The 11,280-nt window shown below is 39.0% G+C and overlaps 3 protein-coding genes across 4 annotated transcripts in view; 1 reads left to right on the forward strand and 2 right to left on the reverse strand.

Annotated features, from left to right (window-relative positions):
- The window catches only part of LOC110315869 (stefin-1-like), a 7,899-nt gene extending 5,998 nt beyond the window's left edge, over positions 1-1,901 (forward strand). Inside the window, exon 3 of the mRNA XM_021189810.1 lies at positions 1,702-1,901. Within this exon, the coding sequence (XP_021045469.1) occupies positions 1,702-1,827 (126 nt within the window). The 3' untranslated portion in view covers positions 1,828-1,901. The remainder of the gene's footprint in view (positions 1-1,701) is intronic.
- A 102-nt stretch (positions 1,902-2,003) lies between these two features.
- Positions 2,004-2,776, reverse strand: LOC110315872 (PCNA-associated factor-like). 2 transcript variants are annotated; one of them, XM_029534795.1, is made up of 2 exons: positions 2,570-2,703; positions 2,004-2,421 (listed from the first exon to the last, which is right to left on the reverse strand). In XM_029534795.1, the coding sequence occupies exons 1-2, from the start codon at positions 2,701-2,703 to the stop codon at positions 2,319-2,321; spliced, it is 237 nt and encodes a 78-aa protein (XP_029390655.1). In that variant the 3' UTR covers positions 2,004-2,318. The 2 variants fall into 2 exon arrangements, with proteins under 2 accessions (XP_029390655.1, XP_029390654.1); XM_029534794.1 differs by having other exon boundaries at positions 2,004-2,776.
- Positions 2,777-6,886: 4,110 nt separating this feature from the next.
- Positions 6,887-11,280, reverse strand: part of LOC110315871 (stefin-2-like) — a 4,758-nt gene continuing 364 nt past the window's right edge. The window contains exons 2-3 of the mRNA XM_021189811.1: positions 8,267-8,368; positions 6,887-7,012 (exon numbers count right to left, since the gene is read on the reverse strand). Of these exons, the coding sequence (XP_021045470.1) occupies positions 6,887-7,012; positions 8,267-8,368 (228 nt within the window). The remainder of the gene's footprint in view (positions 7,013-8,266; positions 8,369-11,280) is intronic.

An 11,280-nucleotide genomic window follows, 5' to 3' on the forward strand; every position in this document is an offset into this window, starting at 1 on the left:
TAGAGTGAGGAGAATACAAATACTGAGCATGGGTCACACCTGTAATCCCATTCCTCAGAAGAAAAGACAGGATTCCCAAGTCTAAGGCTAGCCTGGGCTACACAGAGAGATCCTGCCTCAAATTGAAACAGACCCACAAGAGAAACAAAATGATGTACATGTTGGCAACTAACAGATCTGGGTGCCAATTTGGGCTCTGCCACAGAGTCACTGAGAGCTTAATGGGGGAAAAAATTACAACTCAATGTTTTTGGTTTGTGGTGTTCAGGGTTTTGGGGTTGTAGTTTTTGTTGTTGCTGTTGAGTTGTTTTTGTTTTGTTTGGTTTGGTTTGTTTGTTGTTGTTTTGACACAGAGTCTCATGTATCTGAGGAGGTCTTGGAACTCAAACTCCGTATATAATTGAAAAATGACCTTGAATTTCTGCTCCTTTTGCCTCTAATCCCTGAGTGCTGACGTTATAGGCATACACCACTGGGCATACGTGTTGCTGGTAAACCAAACCCAAGGCCTCATACTAGTTAGGAAAACGATCTGCTTAGTAAGCTGCATACCCAGGTCCAGAAAAACAGCATCTTTAACTCTGTTTCTGGCATCATTCTGACATTGATTGTGTAACAGATTTTTTTTCAGACATACAGGAAGAAATCAGTGAGATCACACACATGCACACACATGTGCATGCACATACAAACACTTTTTCTATGATGCATACAAACACTTTTATCGTACTGACATAAATTAATTGTAAACTCTTGTCAGTAGCATTTTAAGATTAAGATAGGAAGGGATATCAGAACACAATGTCTACTGTAGAACACAAAATTTCTATTGTTCTAATAAAGAAAAATTGGCAGTTCTTATTGGGATGGTGTAGGACCCAGGTTCATGACCAAACTACCATTGGGAGTGTTATACTGATGGTGCCTAGGCTTCTTTATTTTTACTTTAGAGAAGGAGGCAGCCTTGTGGGCATTCATAAAGTAGGTTTGAAACACAGCAGAGTTATGGGGGCCATGCAGCCCATATTTTCTAAAGCAAATCTGAGTTTCTTTTCCCTTATCAAACTATATGACAATTTTTCTCCCAACTTAGAAGTCAGGAAAGAGAATCACCAGAAACACAGGCACTCCTCTGCTCCTTTCTAGGCATCATGGAAATAAAATGTAACTCTGGAATGTAATCTGTGCCAAGATTTTAATGGAAAATATAATAGATTAAATCTAGATGGATAAATAGATTAGTAGGTAGGAGTGCTGGCTGTTCTTGCAGAGGACTTGGGTCTAGGTCTTAGCACCCACATGGTAGTTTACAACAATCTCTGACTCCAGTTCTAGGGATTTAACCCCTCTTCTTAAGGCTTCAGGCATTGCATGCATGTGATGTACTTATATGTAAGCAGGCAAAACATTTATATAAATAAATTGAATAAAGTATTTTTTATAAAAGGTATTAAAAATACATTTCAGAAATATGTTTTCTACCATACAGTTAGCTGCACTTTCTCCCAAAATACAAGTTGAGGAAATTTCAGTTCTTGGGTGCTGCCTTGGGCTAAAATGAGCTTTGCACATCACATCTTGGCAAGAAAGTCGATCTGTTGTATAATTGAGGTCCACGTGAATAATCTTTCTTTCTTTGCTTCTTCCTTTCCTTCTTTGTTTCTTTGTTTCTTTCTTCTTTTCTTCTTTTATGTCTTTCAGATGGATGTAGGGCATGATTGCTTCATTCACATAAAAATCTTCAGTGGACTTACTGGAAAAGATAATTACGAACTTCATGGTTACCAGACTAACAAAACCAGGGATGATGAGCTGACCTACTTCTAAGCAGCAAATTCTGAAGTGATCTGATTCCTCTCATTGGAAAGAGATTCAGCCATGAATAAAGAAACATTCTGCAAATAACTGCTTGCCTCCCTCATTACTCAGTATTGTGTTGACATTTACTTCCTAGACAATTATTTTTTTAATTAATATTGAAAATTTTAATGTAAAAAAGACTAAGTCAAATTTTTCAAGCAAACATGCTATAACAATATGGCNCCATTTCCATAATCAATGCCCATAGAATGGCATCAGTACAAAAGTCTAAGCAAAGATAGTAGAGTAGTATTTAAAGTATCAGGTAATGTTGATTTTAAGAAGAAGCTTTAACAGGTGAAAAAGAAGGAGCATATGACATAAATTTAAGTATGCAATTCAAATTTACAAATTATAAAAATTCTCCATTTTTATATNTGGTTTCTTTTGAATGGCTAAATTTTAGCCAAATTTTTTTCCCATCAGCAAGCCAATTGGACAAACTCATTTACCCGAATTTACATGTAAGTAATGTAAATAAACCGAAGACAGTATTCAGATGAGTAAATTCTATTCGTTTTCATCATCTCNGTGATCAGGTTGCAAAGGACAAGCTTCTCTCTTTGCTTTTCCTAAGCTACTGCTTCCTGCTTCTTCAGGAATCTGGTTCTCCTTTTTAGAATCTTTAGGGGACAGCCTGAAGAATTCCCCAATTCCTTTTTGCCACTTGGGAGCTGGGTGCACACAGACTGGGTTCCCTCCTGCATACTTGTTTTCAGTTTTTCTCGACGTACTTGAAGAATTGGTGACAAAGGTGGAGGAGCCAAGCACCTTCCTAGGGGCTTGAGAAGCCACAGCCTTTCTGTAGGCTCCTGGGATGTAGTTTGCTTTGGTCCGCACCATGTTCACACAGGGAGAAACAACTTCACCGACACCCCAACTGCAGATGTCTCAATTAGAGAAGAACCCCGACAATTATTTTTAAACATGGAACGTTTCCTGAATTTGCGTGTCATCTTTGGACAACGGTCATGGTAATCTCCGTATCATTCCAGTTTTTAATATACATGCTGCCATACAGTGCACAATGTTCATGGTTCGGAGTTGATATTCTAAAAAAAAAAAAACAAACTGGAAACCTTATAAAAAACTATGGCACAGTTGTATATAGTTAAGAAAATAAAGGTATGTTGCTGTAAGGTTTGAAATAAATTACTTAACTCTTAAGTAGTTAATCTAATTATGGAATGTAGCCAATTAATATCTCCCAGCAATTTTGAAGAATCATTAAGAATTTTTAATTGCTCTCTTCTGATCTATACTTTCTGTGGCTGGGCTTTCTGAAGTCCTATCTTATGTCCCGGATTATTGATATATTCCCCTCTATGTAATTTTTCAGGAACGATTTTTGATCCCCAACAAGCAAAATTATCTTTACTTCAACAAACATTTTTTGTAAGTTATCTGCATTAGAATCACCCATCATATAACTCTCTCTTGTGAGGCTATGCCAGTGCCTGGCAAATATAGAAGTGGATGCTCATAGTCATCTATTGGATGGGCCCCCAAAGGAGGAGCTAGAAAAAGTACCCAAGGAGCTGAAGGGGTCTGCCACCCTATAGGTAGAACAACAATATGAACTAACCAGTACCCCCAGAGCTTGTGTCTCTAGCTGCATTTGTAGCAGAAGATGGCCTGGTCAGCCATCAATGGGAAGAGAGGCCCCTTGGTCTTGCATAATTTATATGTTCCAGTACAGGTGAACGCCAGGGCCAGGGAGTGGGAGTGGGTGGGTAGGGGAGCAAGGTGGTGTGGAGGGTATAGGGGACTTTTGGGATAGCATTTGAAATGCAAATGAAGAAAATATCTAATAAAAAATTGAAAAAAAGAATCACCCATCATTATCCATATAGTAATAAATTATAAATTGAGAAAATTGTTTCCAAATTATTGTAATAGCTGCTATACAAAATATTGACACAAAAGAGGCTGTTTAACATTCCTTGTGGCAAAACCTTCTACCTGTACTTTAAAAAAATATTTATTGATTTTATTTATATGATTATACTATACCTATCTTCAGACATACCAGAAGAGGGCATTATATTGTATTACAGATGGTTTTGACCCATCATGTGGTTGTTGGAAATTAAATTCAGGACCCCTGGAAGAGCAGTTAGTTCTCTTAACCACTGACCCATCTTTCCAGGGCCCACATGTCTGCCATATATGTCCTTAATATTCCTATCTGACCTTCTGGTCCTATTCATTTAACCCATTTTAGACTCTGTTTTACCTGAGATCTTATCTTGCCCCAAGAGCTGTGTAGATACCTTTTGAAGTGGCCAAGTTGGATTCTAAAACTGTTGTGATATTACTGTTACATCTAGTCCAGTATGCACTAGGCTTCAATCTTAGTTCCTTTTAATTGTAAGTTCAACTTTGGTCTCTAATCATTTATATCACTTTGCCAAATATGTGTTTCCTGTGCCTTTAAAATCTCTTGGTCTCACAGTCTCAGGTGCTGCAGGATCTTCAGTTTTGTGCAAACATGGCCAATTCCAAAAACCACACCACACACAACTGGTCCTGCAAATGGCACAGAATTGGCATCAAGAATCCCTGGTCACAAAGGTCCAAATCTCTTAAGGAGAATGACCCCAAGTTCCTGCAGTACATGTGCTTTGCCAGGAAGCACAACAAGAAAGGCATGAAGAAGATGCAGGCCTACAATACAAAGGAAGTGAGTGCATGCACCCTTTGGCTTCAAGGCCCTTGTGGAGCTGAAGGCCATCATGCCCAAGACGCCAAAGGGCCCCATCCACAGACTCAGCTGTCTGGCTTTCATTGCTCAAGCCAAACTTGAGAAGTGGATTTGTAGCTACATAGCCATGGGGCAAAGGCTCTGCCAACCAAGATCCAAGGTTGAAACAGAAGCCACAACTCCAGCTTAGTCCTAGGCTTCAGCTCCAGCTCAGTTTCCCAAACGTGTGCAGACCCCCGTGAGGGCCGCATAGAAAAGGCTCCAGCCAATGTGAATACAGATGGACTACTCTGACATACCTACTTACACACAGTCTGCAAATGACCAGTGTACTATGCTGTTAAACTTGAAGCAAGATATGATTTTTTAAAAAAAATTCTCTTGTTCTATCCATCAGAGAAGTTAAATGCAGAACAGCACTGTCTGTCATTATGTAAGGGTCCATGATACCCTGAAGAATGATACCCTGAACTCAAATAGTATGTAAAAACAAGGAGTATTTTATTCTGCAGAAGTCCAGCATGCTGGAGGCTACCATTTCAAGATGAGACAACCAAATGAGCTCCCAGGCCCGACTTAAAGCACATTAGAGAAATTGGGGGGTAGAAATTTGGATTAAACACTGTGAAAATAATTCTTGCCCTAATAGTTCTCACAGTTGTTCTAATTGTATATAATTTACTATTATTAGAGACAAAGCCATTTTTTAACTAAATGGGGGAGATATTGAGATGACCCTCACATATTATATTTACCAGCTATGAGAAAGTGTGTCCCTGTGCTTTCCATTGTTAATTAAACCAGCATTAGTCTAGCAGGATATGTAAATATTTGTCACATCCTCAACTGCTCCAAAAAGAAAGGCAAACTGTCCCCAAAGCCAAGTGACTTACTCTCAAGTAAGGTATGTGGCTTTTTGCACAATACAGGGCTCGTGGCATAAAGATAAGGCAGGAGAGTTGGCAGAGTGTCTGGGCAGGATGCAGGCAGATGCAGAGAGGACTATAGATTTCTCCATGCCTTTATAAACCTCAAGTGGGATACCACGAAAGCCCTGCAATAATAAACACATATAGTTATAATTTTCAAATATAATAAGATTATGAAAATGTAAGCCAGGGAAAGTAATATGTGACTGTAATCTTGTGCTCATGGGGCTGAGGTGGGAGGATGATGAGTTAGAAGCCACCTAGGGCTATATATTGAATTGAAGACTAATCTGGGCTACATATAGCAGCCATTTATCTAAAAAAAAAAATACAAACAACGAAACAAACATATTATACAAATATATTAATTACATATGTATTTGCATAATATGATACAAAAAGTGCCCTACTAAGTATAAAAAGGCATAAAATGATATTACGTTAATGAATATTTTAAATTGTTCATAGAAAAATGACAACTGCAACTGATCAAAGAAATGATTCCATATGTATGTATTCACAGATACATACACATGTAGTGTAGAGAATAGGCAAATGGAGACAGAAGGAAGTAGTGACTTCTTAGCAGTGAGGGGTAAGGGAAGAGGTTAGAAGACTGACAGCTCTTAATTGAGTGTGGAAAGGAAAAAAATGGTGAAAATGACATGGTGAGATTTGCATGCATCTGTGAATATACTAAAAGTCCCTGAAGAGAACACTTGAAATGTCTGAACTGCATGGAATTTATGGCATATAAATTATTCAGTAAAAGTGTTTAATGGGTATTTGCACTAGTGAGTACCAAGAAGTATTTGTTGGTGAAGGAAAATCACTGCAATTGACTCTGAAGTGTTAGAGAAACATAGGGAAGGGGTAGAAGGCAGCATCTTTATCAGTTATGATTGTTTCAAAACATGACTAGAAAAATAACAAATTTGATTTCAAATATGAAGGCACAGATAACATGCTAGGTTCTGGGCAAATGAAGGGATCAAGGAGTGTGCTTCCCTGGCAGCCACCAATGAACCTGCAGTGAGGAAGGGGTGCTAAGATCCTTTACACAACTGCAACTGAGCCATAATTTTTATAAGGTTTCCAGTTGGTATCATTCGTTCATGGTACCATTGTTGGTATCATAACCATGCACACTGTGCTCTCTCTGGAAGCATGGAGGTTAAAAATTGGAATGATCAAGAGATTACCATGGCCTGTGCCAAGGATGACATGCTAATTCATGAAATATTCCATATTTAAAAATAATTGTCTAGGAAGTAAAGGTCAACACAGTACTGAGTAATGAGGGAGGGAAACAGTTATTTCAAGAATGCTTCTTTATTGATGGCCACATCTCTTTACAATGAGAGGGGTTTCAGGTGACTTTAAAATTTGCTGCTTAGAAGTAGGTCAGCTCATCATTCTTGGTTTTATCAGTCTGGTAACCATCAAGTTCCCAATCATCTTCTTTAGAAATCCCTATGAAGAGTTTTATGTGAAGGAACTGACCATGACCTACATCCATCTGAAAGACATAAAAGAAGAAACAAGGGAACAAAGGAAAAGATTATTCCCATGGATATCCATTGTACTACAGATCTTCCTTCCTGGCAAGACTTCATGTTCTAAGATCATCTGGAACAGCTCCTCTGGCCGAGGCCAGCACAGATACACTGAACTCCCATCCCTTATACTCGGAAAAAGAGCAGCTGACAGTATGGCCCAAAATATATTCCCTAGATGTATTTTTAATATCTTTTAGAAGAAGATTTTATTCAATTTATTTGTATTTATCTACATTACATGCATGCAGTGCCTGAAAACACCAGAAGAGGGTATCAAATCCCTTGGAACTGGACTCAGAGGTAGTTGTGAGCTTCCAGTAGGTGCTGAGATCCAAACCCATGTCTTCTGTAAGAACAGCCAGAGTTCCTACCCACTCATCCATTTCTCCACCTTGATTTATTTTATTGTACTTTTCATTAAAATTTTGGCACAGATGACATTTCAGAGTTAAATTTTATTTTCATGATGCCTGGAACTGTGTTTTTGGTGATTCTGTTTTCTAACTTCTAAGTTGGGAGAAAAATTGGCAACTAGTTTGATAAAAGAAAAGAACCTCAGATTTGCTTTAGAGAATATGGACTGTATGGTTCCCATATCTCTGCTGTGTTGTAACCAATTTTGTGAATGCCCATCAGGCTGCCTCCTTTGTAAAGTAAAAGTAAAGAAGCCTAGGTACCATCAGGTAACACTCTCAATGGTTTTTGTTTTATGTTTTGGTTTTGGTTTTTGGTTTTTTATTGTTTTTGTTTGTTTGTTTGCTTGTTTGTTTGTTTGTTTTTGGCATGAACCTGGGTGGGACCTAGACCATCAGGATAAGAATTATCTCTTTGTTCTTTATCAGAACAATAAAAGTTTTGTGTTCTACAGAAGGCATTGTGCTCTCGACAAGTCCTACTCGACAAAGTTTACAGTTATTTTTGGCACTGTGGGTATATAAGTGCATGCACATATGTGTACTTATGCATGTGTGTGTGAGAGACAGAGTCATAGAGACACAGAGAGAGACAGAGATAAAGACAGATCACATCATTGACTTCTTATTGTAGGTCTGAAAAAGCTATCTGTATTCATAAGATAAATATCCTGTCATTCAATGGATTTGGGGATCTTCTACTTGCAAGTGTCTTAATTAAAGACCAGAGGTAGAAATGAAGCTACAGTTGGGGCAACAGGAAAGAATCACAACAGTGCTTGAGGGAGGTTGGTGTCTAACCTTAATAAAGTAATTTTGTCCTTGGACAACTTGAGATTTATACTCAACGGCTTCAAATTTTTCATATTTCTCATTGGTTTTCTCTTCAAGCAGTGGTCTGACCTGATGAGGAGAAAGTAGGAGATGATGTTAGTTATGGCTGTGTTGACTCAGTCACAAATCTGGGAACCTCATCCTACTGAGGTCCTCAGAGACACTGGTGAGCCTGGGCTGGCTGCTCAGGCCTCTAACCTCTAATTTCAGAACTTGGAAGACTGAGGCAGAAGAATGCTCTTCAAGAGCAGCTTGGGTTATACAAAAAGATCTAGGCTTGTTGAGGCTATGGAATGAATCCTGCCCTAACACACACACACAAATACAAATTAAAATGAAAAACTATATAGTCATGATTTTCAATAAAAGGTCACATAGGTATGTCTATATTTGATCAGTAAACAGCACATAGTGGAAATTTTCTCGGAGCTCCCACAGATCATTCTAGGGATACAATAACTCACTCTGGCCTGACACTGTATGGAGACCCAACAGACCATCATCTTAGAGGAATAGACTGAATTTCCTGACTTAACAAGGACTTTCAGTAGTATCTACACTGTGGTGTTCTCTGGAAGGAGCTTTATTGCTGTGAGTGAGAAAATGCTTCCTAAAAATACAGCTTACTGTTGGTTTCTCTGCCTTCGAATACTTTAGTGGGAATTGTCCCCTCAGGCTTCCTCCTGAAACACAGGACAGAAGAGTGACATCTGGGAGCTGAGCCACCACCCCTGTTCCTGCTCACCTGACCATAAAGGGGTTGGCAGTAGTGCTTAAAGTCCTTTTTGATCTTAAACCTGTGATCATGAGACCGTGAGTAACTCACTTTTACTCTATAACATTCCCTAGATAACTCGATTTCCTCTGCACTATTCAGTTTGGGGGAGTAGGGGATGTTTCTTTCAGCCTTTATGTAGTTTCTACAGTTTAGAGTCAGATGCTGGACACCTAAGAGAAACTCAGGAAATGTCCCTATAAACTGCTTCTTGGCAAGGTATTCCTCATGGCGATTTAAGCCTGAGGCCCTGGCTTCCACAAAGAAGCCAAATTTGCCACGTTTCCTTTGCTCTGATACCTTCAAAGCTCCCCCAGGGTGCTAAGGCTGTGCAGTGAAAAAGGGCTGGGTAGTTTCTTATCTCAGTGTCTCTTAAGCATCTTGAGACTTGGTTTCATCCTCTAAAAAAAATAAGATGGAGTGCCTCCTTGCCTGCCTAGGAACTTTGAAGATCAACTGAGAGGTAGAACAGAGACCATGGATTTTACAACAACAATGATTCTTCCCTAAATATCTATGTCTCATGCTTCTCTGGAATTGCAAGAAAGCATTTCTAAATTAATTTTATTACTGAAGATGTGGTCTATAGATGGTGTCATTAGCAAGAAAACCCCTTCCAGTAGCTTCCTAACTTAAAATTATATGATCAAAATATATTTTATGTATGTATAAAATCCTCAAAGAACTAATGAGAATATCATGTTCAAAAATTACCCTAACCAAGCAGAATGGCATACTCCTATAGTCCTTGTTACTTGGGAGACTAGAGGCAAAAAGATTACTTGATCGTAATTTCTCAGAGGTTTTGACCACTCTGAGAAATAGCAAAACCTCCTTTTCAAAACAAGAGTAAATCTAGATAACCAGATGATCAACAATTAAAAATCATGAAAATCTGCTGGAATGTCTTTATTTCAAATAACTGTATTTCCCTGTCTGTCCCCTTACAGACTTGGTCCTGGGACATCTCAGGGGGATTTTTATTTCAGTCAACATGAGTATCAACTATGCCACCCTTGTGCATATTTGTTTTTGAAATAATTTTTATGCACGTTGTTTTAGTTGGTCCTTTTACCTCTTTCTTCTTAAAGTGAAATGGAGAACTTTTCCTTGACATTCTATTTTAAGGTCTCATCTCCTCCAAGCCTTCTAGGATGCTCATTATATGTGGTCGATATATACACAGGAAAGTAAAGTCATGGGTAGGAGTGCCCACACTTCCGCAGACCTTGAAAGAACTGAGGACACTCAGGCCTATCTGACCCTTTTCAGTCAGATCAGTATTTTGTCTGGAGCAACAGGTGACTTATGAGAACACCAACTCGATGTGAGAATTCTAATGAAGATTTAAAGATTTAATTTTCCTCGAGAGTAAAATGCTCCAAGATATTTATTGAAATAAACCTATGAGTGAGAACTATTTAGCCTTAAATACTCAGCCACTGGATTTTAGACTGTGACCCCCTGTAGAATGTCCAGTGCCCTAAGCATGAAGGCTCCCATCTGTTCTACTCACATAAGATCTGATGGTGCCTAGCATGGTGGCACATGACTGTAATCCAAGCACTTGAGAAGTTGAGGCAGCAGGAATGCCTTGAGTTTGAGGCTAAGCCTGAGTTACCTTCATGCTAGACCATCTAGAAAGACCAAGTCTCAAACAAACACAAAAACAAACAAACAAACAAACAAAACTGGCCTTGTTCTCCAGGATGATTGGCTTTCAGGGTTGAAAACAATGTGATGTAAGAAAATAAGCTGACAGATTGCAAACCTACCTCCAAAATTTGCATGCATTTCTCCTTGGTAAAACTGGTAACATGATTCATCTTTTTATATAGATGATAGTTAAGCAGCACATATTAACCTGCTAGAAACATTGAGTTGTATTTTGAATCTGATGGTTTGGTGGGCATAGCATCCTGGAATCAGTTCAGGGATCCTTAACAACCTTAGGAGCCTCCATATATCAGCTTCAACTAGAGTGACTGGAAAATGCCATCAGTCATTAGAGCTCCTGGGATCAGATGTGTGAGATGTAGAGATGATCCAGCATGAATTCTCCTTCAGCTACTGGGGAAACTGAGGCTGCAGTAAAGAGTATGGCTTGAGCCGGGCGTGGTGGCGCATGCCTTTAATCCCAGCACTCGGGAGGCAGAGGCAGGCGGATTTCTGAGTTCGAGGCCAGCCTGGTCTACAGAGTGAGTTC

Source organism: Mus pahari, unplaced genomic scaffold, assembly GCF_900095145.1.
Source record: "Mus pahari unplaced genomic scaffold, PAHARI_EIJ_v1.1 scaffold_9268_1, whole genome shotgun sequence".
In the NCBI taxonomy this organism is placed as follows: domain Eukaryota; kingdom Metazoa; phylum Chordata; class Mammalia; order Rodentia; family Muridae; genus Mus; species Mus pahari.